This window comes from Leguminivora glycinivorella, chromosome 18, assembly GCF_023078275.1.
Source record: "Leguminivora glycinivorella isolate SPB_JAAS2020 chromosome 18, LegGlyc_1.1, whole genome shotgun sequence".
In the NCBI taxonomy this organism is placed as follows: Eukaryota; Metazoa; Arthropoda; class Insecta; order Lepidoptera; family Tortricidae; genus Leguminivora; species Leguminivora glycinivorella.
Genome location: NC_062988.1, coordinates 20,030,464 through 20,055,497, shown reverse-complemented (window position 1 = coordinate 20,055,497; position 25,034 = coordinate 20,030,464). Strand labels below are relative to the sequence as shown.

Here is a 25,034-nt window from a genome sequence, read left to right as displayed (position 1 = left end):
CACCCGTTCGGAAGCTACGATGCCACAGACAGACAGACACGTCAAAGTTATAACACCCCGTCGTTTTTGCGTCGGGGGTTAAAAATGAAGTATCATTCGTTGTATGGATATGCACGGGTAATTGTCGTATGAATATGGTGGTGTACTAACTGCAGGTCCTCGGGCAGGCTGAGCGTGCCTGGCAGCAGGCGCACGCTGTAGGGCAGCGCCGCGCCCGCCAGCCCCGCCCAGCCCGCGCACCAGCGCTCCTCCCCCGCGCCCGCCTCCGCGTCCGCGCCCGCCTCCGCGCCCGCCCACAGCTTGGCGACTACAAACGAGAAACAACTCAGCGAGCCGTACTTATAATTACTGCTCAAATCAAAAGCACCTACTATTCTAATCAATACGTTAGTCGTTAGTGCTATCCTGTGTCCACTATAGTATCTACGTAAACTAAGCGAAATAGAGGAAAGTATGTATGTTTTGATAAACTAATGAAGTAACAAGTACTAGTGGGATTAAACGATAGATTAAAATAAATAAATATTATAGGACATTCTTACACATATTGGCCGAGTCCCAAGGTAAGCTCAAGACGGCTTGTGTTGCAGGCACTAAGACCACGATTATAATTATAAATAAATAAATAAATATTGGGGACCACGAGCCCCAAACTAAGCAAAGCTTGTACTATGGGTGCTAAGCGACGATATACACACTTAGATAGATACATACATAATTATATACATAGAAAATATCCATGACTCAGGAACAAATATCTGTGCTCATCACACAAATAAATACCGGGATTCGAACCCAGGAAGCAAGGGTCATACCGACTGCGCCAGACCGGTCGTCAATTATATATTACAATATAATATACAAATACTTATATACCTACATAGAAAACATCCATGACTCAGGAACAAATATTTGCTGCACATCACACAAATAAATGCCCTTACCGGGATTTGAAACCGGGACCGCGGCGTAGCAGGCAAGGTCACTACGCGCTAGGCCAGACCGGTCGTCAAAATTATTGAATCAATTTTCTATTATGATTTATCCTGGCAGGGTCGCCATGTGATGGAGACATGTATAGGAGACGTCGTCGGTATGTCGATGTGGCATCCTAACACCACCAGCATGGACACTCACAGTCGAGCGTGAGCTGCGCGGCGCGCTCGGGCTCCAGGTGCGGCTCCAGCTGCGCGCGCAGCACCGACAGCTGCACGCCTTCCGCACCACCTGAACATTTTACCATTATTTACATATTGCTTAGCATAAATATATCATCTGTACGTATCCTCTACTGTCATTTTTTCATAATTTATTATGTCTCTACAAGTCAAAACCTTTAATTGGCTTTGTATTTTTATTGTAATTTTTAGATACATATAGCGCTGTTGGTTTTCCATGTAACAAAATAAAATAAAATATAAATAATATCAAAATTATGATGAGCATACCTAAAGAAACTTGCTGATTAAACGTTTGTATTTTGTACAAGTTTCGTGTGGCAAGCAGTGGGTGGGTATGGTTGCGGGCGAGCAGTGTAACGTACCGTTGTGGTGTCCATTGGCGACGAGCGGCGCGTGGTCGGCCGCTGGCGCTGGGGGCGCGGGCGGCGCGTGCGGCGCGCGGCTGCAGGCGCCCGCCGCGCCGCCCGCCACGCCCCACGGCGCCGCGTCGCTGTTGCCCAGCGAGATCGAGAACTGTTACAAACGACATCCCTCAACATTACGTCAATATCTACAACAGGTTTGCGTCAAAGAGACAGACCACTAGTGGTGCCGGCTTGTATTCTGCCTTCACTAGCAGTGTTAGATTGTATTTTGTACCTACACTCGGGCGTGCAGAATTCAATCCGACACTGTATAAAACGTAGGCGTAGTAGTCGCCGGGCTGGTATTCTGTACACTGCGGGCTGCGTACCGTGTAAGGGTTGTCGGCGGCGCCGCGCGTGCCGGCGCGCAGCTGCAGGGGCTCGGCGTACACGCCGGCCGCCGTCGCCGCCGCCTCCACCACCACCACCATCGGCGCGCCCGTCACGTTCGCTTTTATTCTGAAAACATTTACACCATTCATATTTTATAACAAATAACCAAAACATTCTAGTAATGTAGGAAACTCTAGGCCTAGATTTATATATATTTTTGTAAACCGTACTTGTAAAAGGCTGTTTGATTTCTAAATAAATAAAAAAAAAAACATTCAAAAATAATCAAAATTATTATTACAAATATTATAGTGAGTTTAAACCACTACCCGAAAGGAAATCGCTTTTGCCGAACATTTGGGACGATTTGGCCAAATTATGGACGAGTTAAGACTTTTAATCGATTTTTTAAATACAAACTGTCGGTATGCACGGTCCTTCCATTAGCAATCAACTTTAAATCATCCGAATGAACTGCGAATGCACCTCGTCGAGTGGTTGAGGTCCCTCACCGTATGTAGGCGGTGCTGTCCTTGCCGGGCCGCGGGCGCAGGCGCACGAGCGGGCGCGTGGAGTGCGGCGGCAGCGTCCAGTGCTCCCGCGGCGCCGACGCCCCGCCCCCGGGCAGCTGCAGCCCCAGCCACGCCGCCGACGAGTACATCTCCATCACCTGCACACAAACACTTTTGGATATTAACCACGCGATGTTAGAACAACATTCCTCCGCCGCACTTATATAAAAACACATCTAATTCACGAAGTCGTTGTCACTGCTGACTGGCTCCTAGACAAATACCTGCACGGGCTGGTCGGTGGGGTTGTGCATGTGCAGCAGCGGGCGCAGCGTGGCGTTGTGCGGCACGCGCACCCCGACCATGGGCCACAGCGCCCACTCGCTCGCCACACCTATCGCCGACACCTACAACAACAAACAGTACGTCACTTCATACACTTCATTATTAAAAGCTTTACTTACATACATACCTATAAGATATAGATAGGCATAGCAACAGGAAAGATTATTTCAACTTGCGGATTTAGACTATGGACTAATCGGACCCAATTAAAATGCACTAGATCTCCAAATACGAGAGTCACGTCACATAAAGAGATAAGGGAAATAAATGATCAATTGAAACACTGAATTACTGATATACTCCGTTGACAGTTTGCCAATGAGCACATTGACGGTAGAACAATAACGAGGGATCCCTTAACTACATAGTATAAAACAAAGTCGCTTCCCGCTTTCTGTCTGTCTGACCCTGTGTATGCTAATCTTTAAAACTACGCAACGGATTTTGATGCGGTTTTTGAATCGATAGTAATTCCGTGCGAAGCCAGGGCTGGTTGCTAGTATAGAATAAATAATTTTGTGCGCATACTTCTTGCTCTAGCAAATATTGCTTTATCTTACTGTTACGTCACTATAATACCCTGTAGTCTTCATAATACATAGAGACAACTAAATTACTAATATTCCACCTTGCTGTCGATTGAAACATAATGCACCATGATGTACTTTTAACAACCGCGAATGAGCAGAATATAATAAGCTTTGTTTATTTAAATGACATATCCAATATCAATCTAATAGCCGTTAAAATTTCATTTTAGAATAATATATCATTTTCAAAGTAGCAGTGACAATAAATGTCAACGTGGGTAAATGATCCTTGCATGAAGCGACACGGTTCGATCTGCAGGTTCGTGGTTAACTTATTGGAGAGTATATAAAATGCTTTTGATAAGCTCTTTAATGTGAACACACTTTATTTGTGAACAATCAATAGTGACAAGTATTTTTATGGTTCAATTGTAATCGTGTCAAGAAATGCGCAACGTTTTGTTGGAGAAATTCCTGTTTGTGACTTTGATTTGAAGGGCAGTAAGTGTGTGTGGGGGGGGGTTGTCTACTGACCGGGTACTTGAGCACGCCGAGCGAGGTGTGGATGTAAAGGTGCTGCGAGACGGGCCCCTCGCGCCGCCCCAGGAACACCACGCTGAACGACGTGTTGGCTCCACACGCCAATGTCTGCAACAAACAACACTACATTATAGCATTTATTCTAACTTTACAAAATTTATAAATTTTCATAGGTTTTTTTTAAATACACTACATTTTGGGAGATTGAAACTTTCTACTCCATAAATAAATTTCCTATATTTCTTGTACAACTTTTAGAAAATTTCCAAGAACGTTTCCATTTTTTGGAAAGTTTCCTCAACTTGCACATCAGTATTCCCATCTAATCAATATTGACGATAGCATTACTGCGGCTAACAGTCTTCTACGAATAGCAATTAAAATAATTGTATTATGTGTACAGGACACAGTTCAGATAAGAAAGCACATCAAATATTCTATATTTTATGTTGTGTAAATTACATATTTAATGACATTGAGATTCATATTATCTTTTTCTTCTGTGACAATTTGATATGTTTTCTCTGAAGAAGAACGACGTATTATTAAGCAATAATATAATTTATTGAAATTAATTTCCATATAGTACCTAGTCTGTTTATATTCTTTGAAGAATACTTTTGCATGTTAAATTGTATCTTGTTATTTAATGCATGTTAATTATAAGATGTAATGTTTTGAAAAGAAGTTGCCCGCCGAGTTTCTTGCCGGTCCCATAGTGGATACCCCCCTCCCAACTGAGGGGGGACTGAAATCTTCTCGAGGCTGAGGCGTAGGGTTAGAGCCGGTGTAGCTTTATTTGACGTTCATATGCGCATTGTAATATGCCTACTTGAAAAATAAATATTTCATTTTCATTTTCATTTTTTTTCTAGTAGCGTCTTTATAAACGAAGACCTTTAGGTACCCAACTAAGGCCGTTTTCACATTATCCGATCCGATATCGGATGTAGGAAGGACGTAAAATGTAAGATTTAGCGTATACACCGTGTTTCACTTAACACTAAAAACCTGAAAACAGTTTGTTCAGAATCGAGAGTAGAATCGATTGAGCTATATCTTGATGGGGGTAATATTTTTATTTAAATTAGTATTATTTGTGCCGTTTGTATATCCGAGGTCTTTATAGAGAGAGTACGTCGCAGACGTCGCATCGGACCGATAGATGGCGCCATCGTTCGTTGTAAGTCGCTCCGGCGTCTCACCGCCGCGATGTTGGTAGTCCCGTTTTTCCCCACCTGCAACACAAGGCCCCCCGCGCCCCGACTCGCCACCAGCCACCCTCATTGTTTCGTCGAACGCCGAAGTGACCGGTTGTCGCGTATTCCGTTCGAACATTTTTACAGCATGGTGTCTCGAAATTAATCTTTTAGTTTCTATTTCCTTGTTATTTCTGGTCAAACCAGAGTTATTCGTGTTTTTATTTAAAAAGTGGCTTATAACGTTTCGGAATTATGAAATTTTTCAATTTCATCCGTCAATTCTTTCCTCCCTTTTAATTTGCGCTCGTTCGTCTTGAATAATGAGATATATTATGCCTCGCTAGCGATCATTATTCGTCTTTCGGGGTTCTCACTATAGAAATGAACGAGCGGTGCTTTATGATTCTACCCACTTTTTTGTAAGAAAGTTCCATGCTGCAAAAATCGTTACCGTTAATCAGTTTTCTTTTTAAACTATTCGCATTTCCGAGACTAAAGTAGGGAGTGTTATCCGCGTATTAAAAGTTTCGCGCGAGAATATAAGCGGTAACGTAGGTAAGTTGCTCCGCCGGGGACCACGTGCTCCGGGGACCACGTGCTTCGCGACCGCGGGCTGCGCGACCTGCGGGCTGCGGCGGCGGCGGCGGCGGCGGCGGGCGCGGTGGAGGAATACCGCGCTCCAAGGAGGTTTGAATTTCTCCGACGAATGGGTGAGCGGATTCATATTATTTTAGAAAGAATTCCGATTCGGTGCGGAGGCCCCAAGCCACGTGTCGACGCCGAAACTTACTGTAGCGCTGCGATAGCGCCGCTGACCGCGGCAGTGTTGTCCGCGCGTCGGCGCCGCCGAGGTTACGTAGAAGTTGCCTCCTCGTTAACGATGGCCATCTCTGCGGTGCCGCCGAACAACGTTGTGGCCGCCGCATAGGCGTCGCGTGCGACGCTGTAAGTATGTCTGCTGCTGCCCCGACGCGAGCGCCGTGCCGTTAGTGATCAGTCGTCAATACGCAGGCTACCAGCGCGGCCACCTTCTGCCCCCGCCACAACGCCGCGAGCCTGCTGAAGCTGTCCACCAGTATCGCTGGCCGCCACGCTTATGCTGGCGCCTCGATGGTGATGCAGAGCGTTCGTCTGCCGTGACCACGCCGCGATCCTGCTGAAGCTGTCCACCAGTATCGCTGGCCGCCACGCTTATGCTGGCGCCTCGATGGTGACGATGCAGAGCGTTCGTCTGCCGTGACAACGCCGCGATCCTGCTGAAGCTGTCCACCAGTATCGCTGGCCGCCACGCTTATGCTGGCGCCTCGATGGTGACGATGCAGAGCGTTCGTCTGCCGTGACAACACCGCGATCCTGCTGAAGCTGTCCACCAGTATCGCTGGCCGCCACGCTTATGCTGGCGCCTCGATGGTGATGCAGAGCGTGCGTCTGCCTTGACAACGCCGCGAGCCTGCTGAAGCTGTCCACCAATATCGCTGGCCGCCACGCTTATGCTGGCGCCTCGATGGTGATGCAGAGCGTTCGTCTGCCGTGACAACGCCGCGATCCTGCTGACCTGCTGTAGCTGTCCACCAGTATCGCTGGCCGCCACGCTTATGCTGGCGCCTCGATGGTGATGCAGCGAGCTCATCTGCCGTGACAACGCCGCGATCCTGCTGAAGCTGTCCACCAGTATCGCTGGCCGCCACGCTTATGCTGGCGCCTCGATGGTGATGTAGAGCGTTCATATGCCGTGACAACGACGCGAGACGCGACCCTGCCGAAGCTGTCCACCAGTATTGCTGGCCGCCACGCTTATGCTGGCGCCTCAGTGGTGATGCGGAGCGTAATACTGTTAACCGCTGCACAGGCGTCGCAATCCTTCTGCTGCGTCTGCCGTGACAACGCCGCAAGCTACTTGAAGTTTTCCACCGGTGTCGTCGGCCGACACGCTCATGCTGGCGCCTTGATGTCGCCTCGATCGCACGAGGTAAGATTGTAGACGCGGCGACCTTCATCGCGCCACCGAGCGCAATACTGCGGCTACCGCGAAGGCGTCGCTAATTTTCCTGCCGCGTTTGCCGTGACGACGCCGCGAACTCTGTTGATGCTGTTCACCGATGTAGCTGACTGCCACGCTTGCACCGGTGCCTCCCGCGCTGACGGCGGCCACCTCGAGAAGGCCACCGAGCACGATACTGCGTGACGCGACAGGGCATCGAGACGCCTTTCGAGCTGACGACGGCCGTCTCAATCTCACCGCCGAACATAACAGCGTCTGCTGCAGTGACAAGCTGGTAAGATTGCTGATGTGGGCCCTTGGTGCTGCTAGCCGCCACGCTAATAACGCCCGTCGCGCCTAAGATGTCACGCTCACCGCGAACACTGTCTTCCCCTACAATGGTGCCACGACCACGACTATCCAGGCTCCGTCTGCTACGGTATCGTTGCAGACTCTGTTGCTGACCAGGCTGATACTACCCTCCAATGTGACGCCGGGCGCCGCTATCAGCTGACATCCCGTACACTATGGTATCCACTCTTCTCTTTCCAGTTCCCGTGAAGTACGACTGTATTTACACTCTATTTTGACCAAGGACTCCTCCGTCGCCGAAGTGAGAACAGATAAATTCTAAAGATGCTACGTCCTAACGTGGTTTGGACACCCATAGTTGAACGAGGTAAGACGTCAATAACCGGACGAGGAGCCGCACTGCTGCGAGGGTGTCCTGACGATGTTCGCGAGCTATCTAATCGGAGAGGCGCCTCGCGAGAAGACCCTGTGATTCCTGTACATCGCTCATTGTGTAGGTCAAAGACATCGTAAAGGTTTGCGGGGGAAAAAAAAAAAAAAAAAAATCCCTTTCAGAATGTCCAGATCTGAATTCGAGCCAGCGTCCTGCATCCTGAGCGTGCGTCTGTTTACCGGGCGGACACCAAAACCGATCGGCAATCTGGCCGCGGGGGTTCCAAGTACACGATGATTTCCCGGAGGCTTGTGGCGCCCCCTGTCCATTCGAGAGATTAACTTATTCGCCGAGCCTCTAATAAACAAATTGGGAAAAATAAACCTGCTTCGCCTTAGTGAACTTCAGATTCCAGCTCAAAGCGAAAGGGGCCAGGAACTCAGGAGTACTTCAGTAGTTATCATCTGGCTCGACTATACTCAATTGATATAGTGCTTGATTCGATCGTAGAACCTGATTTCATAAATTTCACAACTTTCGTGGTCTACAGAGGAAGGTTGCACCGCTGTAGTTTCCAGCATTACCTCGTACAGCTGCCGATAGCTGTAGGCCAATCGCCCCTGTTTTGCTTGCATCTGCAGCCCGATAAGACCTTCAATAATCGGAACATTGTACGAACTAAAGCTCTTCCGATGGAGAATAATCTTCAACAGGCGGTGGCGCTGGCGACTGAAGTGACATGCAGTCGGATTAAGGTTCGCATAGCACTATATGCTATGCACAGTTCAGTTGTATGTTATGTTATGCTGTACGATGGCAGGACTACATCTCTTCTGTTACGAGTAACTACGACAGTAACTGCTGACTCCAACAGACTGTCGTACGAGGTCAGTATGCACCCCTGGGAGCCAAGTAAGTGACCTTCGGTGACCTCGCCTTCTTCTGCTTCGCCCGTCATCGTACCTCTTCGTCTGCGAGAGCCCTGCATTACGCCGTACAACGGTACGTATTAAGCCTCCGCCACACATAAAGCGCATTCCGCTTCGCTAACGCTACGCTATCAGCGCGCTGAATGCGCGTGCATTCCGCTCGCGTCCCGCGCGCGTTGCGCTCGCTATCAGCGCTCGTTCGTTCCCGCTAGCGCCCACTGGGCGCAACGCCAGCGTTAGTGCGGTGCACCGCCATTATTGCGCTCCGCCTACGCTCTTAAAGCGCGCATGTGTGGCGGTGTTAAATTCACCCCTTGACCTGCTACCACGACGTGTTCAGCAACCACCAGCGATGCGACACGGACGTCTCCACCTCTCAGTCTACTCTGTCGACCTTCATTGCACGAAGTAGAAATCCGTCGCATCGGGTTTTGGATTAGGTAATGGATTACCCTAAGAGTCAATGACTGACTTAAAGAAATCGACTGATACCTCCGTTCAGTGTAGTAGCAATCGACAGCGCTCGTACTTTTCATCTTCTAGGCTAGTTTTACCGAGCGATCGGTATCCTCAAATGCCCTCACTAAAAAGAGTTCAGAGTTCAGGAGTCTCGCTTGCAACCGCGCTCGCTTGACGCGAAATAGTCTGATCGAAAATACCAGTATTGTAACAAATAGCCCTTGGGCGCGTGAGTGATGACCTTTTTCTGTGTTTGATATGGACGTAAGACGTTGGACTTTAAATAGTCATATCAAAGCTAATATTGATTTAGATAATTTTTACGAAGGGTTGACAAAAGCAGTATCAATTACGTTACCCTGCTACAGTACAGATAGTTACACTACTTTTACAGTTAATTTCCACACTTTGTGTCTGAAATTGGGTTTATAACCTGATAAAATAACGTGTCTGTTAATAATAATAGTGTATCTAAGGTTTTTGTATCTTGTTCAAGTCAGCCTCGCCTACATCTTTTTTTGGTTTTGATCTGCGATGTATAATAATGTCATTTCTCTAACTATTCGCTGACTAAAGCTAAACGTCATCACGAAAATCTCTTTATGCGTTTCTGGCACCGAGATATTCGCGGATCGAAGGCTATTTCGACTGATACATCTGTCAAATCGGTTCAACTGATTCACTTATTCTTCTATGCTATGCCAATAGGGCTACCAAAGGGTTGCGCGCCAGCTGACTCGCCACCAGGAGATAATAAACAGGTCTCTATAAAGACCTCGGATATACAAACGGCACAAATAATATAAAAATTTTACCTTCCAATAAAATTTGTATTATTTTGCCTGGTATATCCGAGGTCTGAGTGATGCCTTCCTGGTAGGCTTAATATACCGTCGGCACTTCTCCTCAACAATGAGGGTGGCTGGTGGCGAGTCGGGGCGCGGGGGGCCTTGTGTTGCAGGTGGGGAAAAACGGGACTACCAACATCGCGGCGGTGAGACGCCGGAGCGACTTACAACGAACGATGGCGCCATCTATCGGTCCGATGCGACGTCTGCGACGTACTCTCTCTATAAAGACCTCGGATATACCAGGCAAAATAATACAAATTTTATTGGAAGGTAAAATTTTTATATTATTAATTATTTTTTACGTGCCCATTCTATTGTACTCGTAATACAACATTGTGTATATCGCATTGCTAAGAGGTTGTTTACCTTTTTTCAGTATTTAGGGGTATTAATACTGGCTGGTTACTTGGACGATTTTTTTTTCCGCTACTAGTTTGACGTTGTTTGTCAGTTTAATCTTAATGTTTATCATAAGTCATAACAAATTGAACTCGTACCTAATTACAACCTTGTCATTTTGAATATTGAGTTTATTTGCTTACTGCGATTACCTGTCCAATTTGAAGTTTACTGTGACAAAGCTTTAAAGTGTTTTACAGTGACATCTTAGCTGTCTATTGGTAAACCTTATGTCGTTGCAGTAACGTACACAAATAAATAGTGTTATGGTTTATGATGGTAGTTAGCAATTACTTTATTGAGTGTAGAGCTAAAAGTCAAGTAGAGCTGTACAGAAAATTAAAAATTCAATAAAAAAAAAGTAACGATCAGATTAAAAGATGAATACTCTAGATGAGTTTAAAAAAATAAAAATCAGTTGGGGTGTCTGAGGTTTTGAGTGATACCGGAAACACCGTGTATAATGTAGGTATGTAGTAGTGTGCGTGACAAAAATGGCGTCTATTAAACAGCTGTTAATTGATCGAAATTCAAATTAGTTGACAATTTCCATTGAAAAAAAAGGTTGTAATGCATCGGTCCGAATTGCGGATACTAGTTTTTTCATCTTTTAGTAGATATATTTATTTATTTATTTATTTAAACTTTATTGCACAATTGGAAAAAAGTACAAATGGCGGACTTAATGCCTTAAGGCATTCTCTACCAGTCAACCATAGGGCCAAACAGAAATTCGCGAATGTGGGTGCAGTGAGAAAAATAAATTTAGAAAGCATGACAACTATTGAGAAGTATAGCAATATTATTTACAATATATAATATTGAATATATATATAATAATATATATATTTATATAGTTGAGTGTAAAATTATTTATTTTGCCTGACACTCTGAATATTTATATTTTTATATTATATTTATTTATTTATTTCCCATATAGGTATGCAAGATACACTTATGTCCGTCAGGTTTTTCCATACAACTAAAACAACTGTTATTACTTACTAATAACTAATAACTACTACACTTATTACTAGTACACTAATGCCTATTTATTCTAAAGTTACAATTTTGCAATTCACCCAAACAAGTTTGTCCTTCAAATAGTCTGACACATTATAGTAAGATCTTTCAGTTAATCGTGCTTTTACAACTGTTTTGAAAGTTTTGTCTGGTAAGTCTGTAATGTGACTAGGTATCTTATTGTAATAATGTATCGATTGGCCTATAAACGACTTCCTCACTTTGGCCAACCGTATGCGGCGCACTGCAAGTTTATTTTTGTTTCGTGTATTATAATTATGTATGTCGCTAATTTTTTTATAATTTGAATAATTTTTTCTGGCGTACATGATAACTTCATAAATAAAAAGCGAGGGCAGTGTTATGATGTTGACTTCCCTAAAACGGTCTCTTAGCGAGGTAAGCGGGCTTAGGTTATATATTTTTTATGTTCGTTATTTTAATTTTACAATATAATATTTATGAGCTATCCGGCTACAAATTGCTTATCTTTTGTTCGTTTTTAAAACGAACAAAAGATAAGCACTCCCGTGCAAATAAAAGAGACACGGCGATTTTGATAGCTCACCGCTGGGCGAGTAACTACAGTAGAACCCGCTTAAAACGATTCTGAGGGGACCCAGCCAAAAAAGCGTATTATACGGGAAATCGTATTAAACGTGAAAAAAAACTAGTACTATTTCATGTAATTTGTTTATTAAGAATGGAAAACCAAACAAAAATCATACTTAATCATATTCATACATATGTATTTAGTTATAAATCAATATTAGGGTTTGATATAATTTGGTCTACATAATTGTAGTTTTGATATATTAATATTAGTGAGGTGTAGTTAACGCTGGAAGTGTAGTTAACCAGGTGTCGACATCACTTTCTGCCACCGTTTCTGATTCCCCGCTGATTTGCCGGTATACAATGCCGTGACGATTTTTAAAACGATCGATCCAGCCATTTGACGCTGTAAAATCCGTGATTTGCAAGTTTTCTGCGATTTTACGTGCTTTCTCACATAATATGGGGCCGCTTATAGGCAGGTTCAAGGCCCTTGCTTGATGAAGCCATTCGACTAAAACATTTTCTAATTTCTCAAACTTTCCTACCTTCAATTTTTTTCTCTTAACTCCTCCCAACCTGCTTTTTTCTTTTATATCGTCTCTTTTTTTATAATGGTACGCAGAGTAGAAACGGGTAACTGCAAATCTGCTGCCAATTGTACCTGACTTTTAGTTTGTGATTTTTCATCGTAAACTTTTAATATGGTTACTTTTTCCGGGAGCGATAATGCTTTTCTTCTTATTTTTGACATCACTGAACCAAAGATAGAACAAATAATTCAGTTATTCAGTATAAACAACACTAAACACCGCAGCAGTCATAAATTGATAATGAGCGAAGTGTATGTAGGTAGGTACGAACTATCGCATCGTACTAACCGCTGAGTTACGACGACAAACTTATCTTTACGGGTGGCAGTGTCGCCAGAATCGCGTAATTAGTACGGTACAATTAGTTCCGATTTTTGTCACCCGCATAAATAAAGTTGTAAAGTAATGCAAGGTACTGGTTTTAGATGGTGTATTAAGCGGGGACGCGAGTCGTATTAACCGTGAAAAAATGTATGAAAACGAGTCTCAAATTGTAGGGACCGGCGTAAAATGGCGTATAATGCGGGAAATCGTATTAAACGTGATCGTTTTAACCGGGTTCTACTGTATAAACATCGCTGTGTCTCTTTTATTTACACGGGAGTGATTATCTTTTGTTCGTTTTTATAGCCGATAGCTCATAGCTTACTAGCTCGCGATGGGACCAGTGCCTGAGACACAAGAATGACTTTTTTGCGTCTCAGTCGATACAGGCGACCTTTACAAACAAAGCATTGGCGGGGTGATAACTGAGGGTTAGCCACGTTTTTTTTTTTTTTTTTATACCACGTCGGTGGCAAACAGGTATACGGCCCGCCTGATGGAAAGCGGTCACCGTAACCTATGGACGCCCGCAACTCAAGGGGTGTCACGTGCGCGTTGCCGACCCATTAGAAACTTGTACACTCCTTTTTTGAAGAACCCCATACTGTAGTTCATCGGGAATACCTCGACAGGGAGCTCATTCCACAGCCGGAGCGTTCGTGGGAGGAAATTCCTCTGAAACCGCACGGTGCGCGACCATTTAGGTTGCAAGGTGTGTGGATGAGCGCCCTGTCGATGGCGAGCGGTGCGATGATGAAAAGTGGCCGTTGGCATCATGTCAAACAGTTCTTCAGAACACAACCCATTGTACAGGCGATAGAACACACATAAGGAGGCGAAGTCCCTCCTTAGACTTAAGGGTTCAATACCGCCTGTGAGTTTGGGATCGTCGACAATTCGTACAGCGCGTCTCTGGATCGAGTCAAAGGGTCCAAGCTGGTATCCAGGTGCTCCTGCCCAAAGGTGACAGCAGTACTCCATGTGGGGTCTAACTTGCGACTTGTACAAGAGCAGTCTTTGCCCCGGAGTAAAGTATCCCCTCGCTCTGTTGAGCACACCGAGCTTTTTGGATGCCAACGCAGCTTTCCCTTCCAAGTGACAACGGAATTGGACGCTACTCGAAATGTCGACTCCGAGGATCCCAATACTTCCTGACAAGGTAAGGGCTGTGCCTTGAAACTGTGGAACCACAGTAAATGGGGTTTTCTTAGCGGTGAACGCACACACCTGTGTCTTAGTGGGATTGAAACAGACTAGGTTGTCCCGACCCCACACCGAGACTCCGGACAGAATCCTCTCGATGTCCGACACAAGCTTTTCACGACTTTCTAGTACCATTGAACGAGGGATATTAGCACGGCCCGTGTAAAATGTATCCCCAGTACTGTCATCCGCATAGCAATGGATGTCGCCGATAGACAACATGTCATTGATATGCAGCAAGAACAGCGTTGGGGATAGCACAGAACCTTGCGGGACGCCAGCGTTTATGTCCATGCTATCGGAGCAGCTACCGTCTACTACGGCTCGTATGCGTCTGCCGGACAAAAAGCTGGCAATCCATTTGCATAATCCCTCGGGCAGTCCATAAGATGGTAACTTCGACAAAAGGCCCCTATGCCAGACCCGATCAAATGCCTTCGCTATATCTAGGCTAACTGCCAATGCCTCACCTTGACTCTCAATGGCCGAAGCCCAGCGGTGAGTTAGATACACTAGAAGATCACCAGTAGAGCGACCGTGGCGAAAGCCATACTGGCGGTCGCTTATTAGATCGTGTTCTTCTAGGTATCCAAGGAGCTTCGAGTTAATTACACGCTCCATGACCTTAGAGAGAAGGGAGGTAATAGCGATAGGCCTATAGTTTGATGGATCCGATCTGTCGCCCTTTTTTGGGACAGGGTGCACAAGGGCCGTTTTCCACGAAGATGGAACTTCCCGTTTGCTAATAGAAAGCGTGAAGAGATGCGTTAGCACGGGACACAACTCTGGAGCACAGCGTTTGAGCACAACTGCAGGTATGCCGTCTGGCCCGCTCGACTTGTGAACGTTTAAGGACAGTAGCTCCCGCCGAACATCCTTCTGAGAGATGCGGATTTCCGGCATGGAGTGTGCGCACCGCGGTATGGTAGGTGGCACGGTGCTACCGTCATCGCTCACAGTCGAGTTCGAGGCAAAAAGAGTACCTAGAAGATCGGCTTTCTCTTTTGCCTGCAGGCGGAACCCCGATGTGCAGCAGGTAACTAGGCGTACTCATAATTGTGCCGTTTAGTCGATACGGGCGATAGCTAGACATTTTTACATGTCTGTCCACCTTTACAGTCTTTACACAAACAATTCGATTCAGGAGGTGCTAACTGATGAAGGTTAGCTGCAGCCGGATAGGCAGGCCAGGTAAATATTAGATAGTAATGTATATTTATTAAAAAAAAATATATATATAGCGCTCATTAGATAAAAACGATAGTTACCGATATGGAAGGGAAGATCATAGGACATTCTACTTTTACGTTATTTCTACTCGTATGCAATTCGCTCAATAGCCATCAGATAGGTGTATCGGGGAAATCAAGGTGCTGCCAAATATCTGAAAACTCCTCTACTGTCAAGGCGATAGGCGTGTTCAGATATTTTTGCGCGCCCCGGCCGCTCAGATATATCTAATGGCGACTGTACGATGTAAGATGTAACATTGCTAGTCAGATGGTCAGGAAAAATCAAGGGTCTGTAGCAGCGCTTGCCAAAAAATCTGTACTGTCACCCTTGTAACTTTCATTCTTGTAACATTCTTTTTTTATGGGATAGGAGGCAAACGAGCAAACAGGTCGCCTGATGGTAAGCGATCACTGCCGCCCATAGACACCCGAAACACCAGAGGTGTTGGAGGTGCGTTGCCGGCCTTTAAGATGGGTGTACGCTCTTTTCTTGAAGATTCGAAGGGCGTATCGGTCCGGAAATACCGCAGGCGACAATTCATTCCACAGTTTAGCTGTGCGGGGCAGGATTGCGAAGTTCAAGTAGTAGTACTATAGGCTGATGTTTGTACCTAATCAGTGCCTCGTAGCGAGTGTCGAGTGTCCACTACCGAGCTTTATCTCGCCGCCCCGTGGGAACCTATTAGGTGCCAGCTCGGTATCAGAGCTACGATATCTGACCAGCAGGTCGGTGTCTGGTTCAAACGACACGTTACTCGACTACTTTACATTAATCCTTTAGGCGTCATCCATATATTACGTCACAGTGTAAGGGGGAGGGGGGGGTCATACTAAATGTGACAATCCCTGTTAAAGGGATACAAAAAAGCGTGACATAGGAGGGGGAGGGGTCCAAAAACCTTAAATTTGGTGTGACGTAATATGTGGATGATCCCTATTGCCTTTTGTTGTAAACAAATACATGTGATTACATTATTAAGTTGTATGAACGCTCTGTTCACAAAACAAGACAAAAGATTATTATTGTAATTTTATGTACGACGAAGTGATCAAGGTATGATAATTTCAAATCAAGCATAAGAAATATTCTGAAACTAATAACTGGTAATTGAATCGCTCGGTCTCCAAGGCGGTCGTCCCCACATGCCGCTATAATATTTCACATTAGGCGCGAGCAAGTTAGCATAATGCGAATAATGTCACGCATGTTGATTGACAAGTTTATTTTACTTGATAAACATATTCAACTCGTTATCTTTATTGTCATCGGCTTAGATAAAAACTATTCGTACATGCAAAACATTACGAGTTAGGTAAGTACCTAATGAATTCTGTTTGTAGTACGTAAGTATATTTTATACATAATTCACAATAAATAGATCGGTGGATTGCATACTCATACAATATTTACTCAAAAAACATCTCTGTTTCGGCGGTTGTGTAAAAATAAGCGTTTTCTCGATGTTTATCCGGAGGTGTGAATTTGGCCTCTGGCGTGTTCCATTTGCCTACTCAGCAGTTACATATTTGATCATTATTATCATACTTTCGTTTCTACTAGACACCAAATTGTTTTTGTGGTTTAGTATCTAACATCCATACTTACATACTAATAATTATTATAAATGGGAAAGTGTGTGTGTCTGTTTGTTTGTCCGTCTTTCATGGCAAAACGGAACGACGAATTGACGTGATTTTTTAAGTGGAGATAGTTGAAGGGATGGAGAGTAACATAGACTACTTTTTGTCACTTTCTACCCCCCCCCCCCCCCCCCCCTCTTCCCTAAAATGGGGATTGGAAGTTTGTATGGAGCATTCCGCAATCTTGGAATTAGCGCGAGCGAAGCCGCGGGCAAAAGCTAGTAGGTAGTTTATTAACGTATGCAAATCTAAAATCTACCATCTCAAACCACAAGGCCATAGATGTTTTATATAAGTACATTATTTGCCAAAATTATGATACGAATTAAATGTCCTCATTTGTAGATAGTGTAGATACCCAGTCTCTAAATAATGATCCATAAAGTATACCATTAAAAACTCTGATCCTTAGAGGTTTTTACTCCTTTTATTTTACTCTTATTAAACCCGATTTCTATTCAAATAAGGTCGCTTCTGAATTTTAAGTCCTTAGTTACATGCATACAGAAAAATCGGTCTAATTACTACTTTTACTTTGAAATCTTAGTCGATCTACTGCTCAGCTTGGAAACTATAACCCATAAAATCGCTGCCGAGCAATTTGAGGCGTTTTGGATTTGAATATTTAAATAAGTTCGCCTTTGTACCTCCTCCTTCTTCATTCTTTTAAATTTATGTCTTGTATATTTTATGTTGGTGGTCCAATAAAGAATTTTTACTCACTTATTTATCACCTCTCCCCTTCCATTGGTACTTTGGTACCAGCCACTGTGCAACTAAGGTCTAAAATGATCCACACCTGGACTGGATAGGAAGTGTTTTCGACTAATTGGTCTTCTCTTTTTTTGGTTATTCTGTTTTGAACGAGTACCTATATCTTTCCTCATTCCTGTTCTAAGACCCTAACTAGGACGCTTTTGTTTAGAGCCTACGAAAAGAGTTTTCAACTTTTTATATTAAGTATCCGATCCGGACCAAGATGGCATCTGGTACGGGCGTAAGCATTTATGCAAATGACTAGTATCAGCATGGGCAATTACTACAGTGGTAGTATCAGCATGGGTCAATTATGCCACTGTCTTTCGAGCCGAGACATACGCAATAATTACCTGTGTACATAAGAATATAGTTAAACAAACCCAAGAAAAGAATATCTATATACTCAGCGACAGTCAGGCGGCACTCAAAGCCTTCACATCGCCCAGAGTTGACTCTAGACTGGTAATTAAAGGCATCCAAGCTCTTAACAAGCTTGGAAGGCAAAACAAGCTGCAACTGAAAATGCTGATGAACTTGCCAAGGCCAGGTCTGAAGACAACGTCACAAGGAACCTTTAAAACGGCTATGAAATACCATACAAAGGCTAATCACCAACAAGAGTAGGATGCCCTGGTAGGTCTGAAGCATTCAAAGCTCTTTATGCGGAGGGTAGAATCTGGATGGAGCAAAAAGCTAGGAAAGCTAGGCAAAAGACAACTCCAAATTATAACGGGGGTGTTCACAGGCCATTACGGGATCAAAGGAATTTTGGCCAAGATGGGACACGCTGACTACACAGATTGTCGCATGTGCGGCGAAGAGGAAGAGACCGTCAGACATCTAATGTGTGAATGTCACGCCCTCGCCAGACAAAGAATGAAGAACTTTGAAGCAGGCTACCTAGTATCAAAGGACATCAGAGAGCTACCCATGAGCCTCATCATCCGATACGTGGAGATAGTCGAGAAGCTCCTGAATAGCTGAAGGATCTTACAATCGAAGGGGGTAATTGCACAAAAGATCCCGATGGGTCGAAGTGTATCCGTACGGGCCCCCGTAGATTTAAGATAAGATGAGTATCCGATCCGATCGAGCGAAGGACCGACTCCTATACATTCTCGAAATCTTTGATTTCTGCCTTTGACATCCTTCCTATATCCGATATCGGATCGGATAATATGACAACGCTGTATGGCCCTATAACCATCATCATGTCCAATGCTTCTGAACCTTTGCTCAAACACATGTTCCATATAAAGACACCATGAACAATCGAGGACGTGCACAAGTGGTCCTCGTCAACCTTATCACTCAACATTTAGGTCCCTATTGCTGCATCCACGGCACTCCTGGCGGCCACGTGTTCTTGACGAGCGGCCATCTGTCCTCGAGCCGTGATGTGACGCGGTCCCTTCTCGTGACTCGACTTGCCGAATTGTACGTTTTCAAATTTGCACTTCCGAAGGTCGCATTTAATTTGCATTTCTAATTTTGGCAACATTACTTTTGTAGAATGTCAAAGTGTCCTAATATTTGGTTCCCTTAAATAAGTGGTTTCCTTGTCTATTATATGAATCGATTAATACAGAATTACAAATTTTGTTATCTGACAATATCGTTTTTATGGTTTATCGGGTCGCTGATCACGATAAATATAACGTTTTTAAAATCTAACGAGGCGGAAGTGAAATACCTTCTCCCCTGTTGTGGTGCAATGGGGTTTAAATATCAAAAAAATATATAAAAGAAGATATTGACTGACTGACTGACATATCAACGCACAGCCGAAACCGCTGGTCCTAGAGATGTCAAATTTGTCAAGTAGGTTCCTTATATAGTGTAGAGGAGCACTAAGAAAGAATTTTCCAAAATTCACTTCCTAAGGGGGTCAAATGGGGGTTCAAAGTTTGTATGGGGAAACAAGATTAGTTTGACTATTTTATTCGAAACTTCACAGGAAGATTCCTTAAGACATATGACTGACTACGTGTTTCAGGTTTTTTGAAAATGTAACCCCTAAAAGGGTGAAAAGGGGGTGATAAAGTCAAAAAATCAATATGGGTATCGTTTTTATGGTTTATCGGGTCGCTGATCACGATAAACACAACGTTTTTAAAATCTAACGAGGCGGAAGTGAAATACCTTCTCCCCTGTTGTGGTGCAATGGGGTTTAAATATATAAAAGAAGATATTGACTGACTGACTGACATATCAACGCACAGCCGAAACCGCTGGTCCTAGAGATGTCAAATTTGTCAAGTAGGTTCCTTATATAGTGTAGAGGAGCACTAAGAAAGAATTTTCCAAAATTCACTTCCTAAGGGGGTCAAATGGGGGTTCAAAGTTTGTATGGGGAAACAAGATTAGTTTGACTATTTTATTCGAAACTTCACAGGAAGATTCCTTAAGACATATGACTGACTACGTGTTTCAGGTTTTTTGAAAATTTAACCCCTAAAAGGGTGAAAAGGGGGTGATAAAGTCAAAAATCAATATGGGTATCGTTTTTATGGTTTATCGGGTCGCTGATCACGATAAACACAACGTTTTTAAAATCTAACGAGGCGGAAGTGAAATACCTTCTCCCCTGTTGTGGTGCAATGGGGTTTAAATATATAAAAGAAGATATTGACTGACTGATTGACATATCAACACACAGCCGAAACTGTTGGTCCTAGAGATTTCAAATTTGGCACATAGGTTCCTTATATGGCGTAGAGGAGCACTAAGAAAGGATTTTTCAAAATTCTCCTCTTAAAAGGGTGAAATGGGGGTTCAAAGTTTGTATGGGAAACAAGATTAGTTTGACTATTTTATTCGAAACTTCACAGGACTATTCCTAAAGAAATTTGACCCCTAAAGGGGTGCAAAGGGGGTAAAGTCAAAAGCACAATATGGGTATCGTTTTTATGGTTTATCGGGTCGCTGATCACGATAAATACAACGATTTTAAAATTTAATGAGGTAGAAAATAAATTTTCTCCCCTGTTGTTGTGCAATGGGGTTAAAATATCCAAAATAGCCATAAGTATAGCTTTAGTTTTTATCTTTACTTCTGGTTCAAGAGATTTAAAATTAACACGGAAGTTCCTTAGAGGAGCACTAAGAAAGGATTTTTAAAGTTTACCTCCTAGCATGATAATTTGACAGGGGCAAGGACAGGGACAGGGCCAGGGATAAGGACAGGGACAGGGACAGGGACAGGAACGGGATAGGGTTAGGGACAGGGATAGGGACAGGGACAGGGACGGGGACGGGGACGGGGACGGGGACGGGGACGGGGACGGGGACGGGGACGGGGACGGGGACGGGGACGGGGACGGGGACGGGGACGGGGACAAAGATAGAGATAAGAATAGGGATTGGGGTCGGAATAATCGGTCGGCAATCGATATCAAGGCAGTGTAAAATGCAGGTGGCTCAGTGGGAAGGTATTAATAAGTAAGGGACGGGGACGGGGACGGGGACGGGGACGGGGACGGGGACGGGGACGGGGACGGGGACGGGGACGGGGACGGGGACAAAGATAGAGATAAGAATAGGGATTGGGGTCAGAATAATCGGTCGGCAATTGATATCAAGGCAGTGTAAAATGCAGGTGGCTCAGTGGGAAGGTATTAATAAGTAGGCATCGGCGAGTATAGTTTATTTTTTACATAATTGTAACAGTGTTTGACGGTGTATGATTAGTACCAATAAATGTATCTATCTATCTATCTATCCTGCATCCATAATAACTATTACATTCAATGTGCTGTAAGAAGATCGTTAATTGCTTGCCTTTTACATATGTTTACGTTTGCAATAAGTATAAGCAAAATGGAAAAAATTGTAAGCGATAATGCAAGGAAGTACTTTCTACCCTACCGACCATAGCGTCGAGATACTGGCTATGTGGGTTGTATGAAGTTTCCCCAGTATAAATATTTAAATAGGTAAAATACATACATATTCGTACCTACTACCTACGCTGTGGTCGCTTTGTAACAATTCTACAATCATTGCAAGAATTTATTTTAAAGCAATAGTAATATGTGTAAGGTACAGTCAGCCAAAACCGGACCGTACAGCAAATAGATCAGTTACAATGGCCCTCCAGTCGAGAATGGCCCCGCTACCTTAATCGAAATAATCGCGGACATCTGTACCTACAAATAAACCTAAGGATCCAAATGAAAATCTTATTTTTTGTAAACGTTTCAATAAGAATACTTTTATTACGCGGGCGAAGCCGCGGGTAAAAGCTCATATTTCTTATAATCACACAGCAAGGTAGCATGTTCAGAGCAGAAAAAGAGTCTTAGGCCTGTACTGGTACAAACCAACTCGCAAGAAAAAAAAGAAATATGACCTGTTAGGTTTATCAGCTAGGCTAGGCCATTATGATGGTTCATCATAATAAAGTTTAAAAAATAACCAAATTAAATTATGCATGACATGACTATTGAACATGCTCATCGACTCCCGCGCATCAGAAGGTCGGTACAGTTTAGCCTTTAAATATGCAAATATAACGAAGTAAGCATTAGTTCCGGCGCGAGCCACGCCAGCTGTCTACTATAGTATCGCTACAGAGAACAGCTGTTCAAACTACACGGTTGTACCTTTATGCTATCTGTGTAAATGGGCATCAGGTAGCGCTGTATTGTACGCCATTGTAGCCTTGTAGACCCTTGGCAAGGGTAAGGGCAGCTGCCTGAGTGGCGGCGAGCGATAATAGCGATATACCTGCCTATAACTACTTAGCGATGGAATACTCGCTCGCACACAAAACGCAATGCCGATGGACCGTACTTAGCCCCTACACTACGTTCACGTCGTTCCTGGTAACCTACCCAAAGTCAAAAGCTTTGAAAGCCTTTATTTATACATTTACTATAAATAGAGATGTCCAATATTTCAATAGAGGACGCAGGTAGCTGTATATCGTAGCACATCGATGTGATAAAAAATGTGAAGGGCTGCTATTTCACAAGAATAATTAATAATTGGCAAGTTTCGCAACGTCCCACATAAGGACACCCGGAATATAAAGATTAGGCAAAAAACTGAGAGGCACGATACAAGAATATCGTATCATTTAGCGGTCTCCAAGGTTAACGACGTTACAAGTTTATAAATTGATCTCATTTTAACATCGCAGTGGAATTCGCACGCGCGAACTACGCGCGAGATGCGATGCAGATCATGCAGATGATGTCAAGTGAGGTAAATGTGCATCTGTCCGAATGGCGCTTTCGAAAAGGCTGTTTGTTTACAGTGCCTTTAGCCTACTGTAATCGCCAATTACGTTGTCTATCTACTGATAAATGATAATACATAATGCAAATTTGTACGCTAAAGGGACGCTTCGTCACAATTTTTAAATAAAAATATGTACTACCAAATATTATCCTTATGGTCAGACCGATACCTATTTGAAAATCACGACATTAGTCAGCAACAAAAATTAAGTTCGTGTCGCTCCGTTAGCAAAACGCCAAAATATATCTTTGATTTAAGCGCGCATGTCTGTCCTAAAATTGTTTATGTAGTAAAGGTGGCCATGGCTAATATCTCGTCGTTTGCGAGATCCAAATACCAGGAACAATGCGTTTTCCCAGGCCCCAGGCCACCACGTGACGTGACGGAGCCCGCTGGGAGAGGAAACGAGACCCCCCGGGGCGCATGTGACCACGCACTTGTCTCTTACTGGAGATGTGTTACTGATACTTAATATACTTATCAATCAATGATACAGTAGGTATTGTAATCTATGCGTCATCATCAGACTTCACTTGTCTTTCAGTGTAGCTAACAGAGTTCAGAATACATTAGGTACTCGATGACGAGAATGCCACACAAAATGTGTAAAGAAAATGAACAGCGCAGCGTCCCTAAGCGGTTACTTACAAATAAAATAACTAGAAACAAAATATCAAGTACCGTTATTTTTAATTCTTGATGGCCACAAAGGTACATTAGACGTGATCGAATTCACAACAATCACAAAATAATGGGGCTGGGTCATTTGAAATAAGTAAACACGAGTACCTAATTAACTTATAACCTCATTTTGTTAAAAATATAATATGTACAAGTTAGCAAAAAACAAGGCTATAAATAAGTTAGGTCGATAAGTCCAGAAGCAAGTATATACGTGCGTCCTTTAAAAATAAGTTTTGACAGCCGCTGTACTCGTCGGTATACTAGGTTTAAATACGTATACATAGATAATTAGACAAACATGCTGACAGCTGTGACATAACGGCGATAAGATAACGCGTCAGAGGCGCACCTCCAGCCCCTCCAGCACCGCTGCACGCTGCACGCCCTCTGGCTTCACGTTTTACGTCGTCGAAGCGGACGGACGTTTTACGATTACAACACTAAAATATCTCAAACAAAATACCTAACGCTATATTTTATAAGGTGATAATTTCAGTAGAAAAGGAGGCAGATTAAAAAAAATGCTGTAAAAAGGCGTCTTTCCATTTCATGCTATTTTCTACTGACAAATGGGTGTGTTTCTGTAAATTTATTTGTTTATTATTTGGGCCACTTTTTTGTGAGCCAATTTCGCCAAATCGATAAATCTAGAGGTATTCCAAGAAAATGGAGAAACTTCAAATATGGAATAGGTACCTAAACAATGAAATAAGGTTTCAGTAATGGGAGAGCACTGGGAGAGGCTCCAAAATTACCCTTTATAAAAATTGTTAAAAATTGTGGTTATGATATTATTTATTTGCAGACTTGACCCTGAAATCCGCGCTGCCACGTTCCTGAGATAATCGGTCACATAAAAATATACAATTCCAATGTAAACAAGTAAAACTTGTTGCGTCACAATTTATGGATATTTCCTATTCTCATGTTAATCGACGAGCAGTCGACAGATCTGATATGTTCCCATGCCATCAAATATATCGCAGCGGCCAAGGTTCCCACAAACGGGGATTGTCAAGGCGTTAGAGTGTGATTTCAGATATTTTGATAACTCGGCCGCTCCGATATATCTTGTTGATGCAAAGACGCATAAAAATGACTTTATTACGCCGTGTTACAGTTTATGTGGGCATCTTAGTTTATTATATCGAAGTGCAATTAATGCGTCATAAGTTATTGTTCATTATTTGATTACTTTATGCGTAGTTGATAATATGAGGCTCCCCTCGAAGTTGTATGTTCTCGGAATATCTCCGAAAAGTCTAGTAATAAAATATGCGTGACCGCAGCACTGGGCACCACGGCCGGCGACCCTGCGGCGACCACAGTTGATAAGCAACATAAATGACTCTGTACATAGGTACAGTATACACTTCAGTTTATACCTACCTATCTATACGTAAATATTATACCACTTGTTGACAT

At 43.6% G+C, this 25,034-nt stretch overlaps 1 protein-coding gene across 1 annotated transcript in view; it reads right to left on the bottom strand.

Annotated features, from left to right (window-relative positions):
• Positions 1–25,034, bottom strand: part of LOC125235811 — a 50,767-nt gene that overhangs the window by 18,423 nt on the left and 7,310 nt on the right. Inside the window, exons 4-10 of the mRNA XM_048142400.1 lie at positions 3,840–3,953; positions 2,715–2,837; positions 2,431–2,588; positions 1,915–2,044; positions 1,544–1,694; positions 1,138–1,227; positions 151–307 (exon numbers count right to left, since the gene is read on the bottom strand). Coding sequence (XP_047998357.1) covers positions 151–307; positions 1,138–1,227; positions 1,544–1,694; positions 1,915–2,044; positions 2,431–2,588; positions 2,715–2,837; positions 3,840–3,953 — 923 coding nt within the window. The remainder of the gene's footprint in view (positions 1–150; positions 308–1,137; positions 1,228–1,543; positions 1,695–1,914; positions 2,045–2,430; positions 2,589–2,714; positions 2,838–3,839; positions 3,954–25,034) is intronic.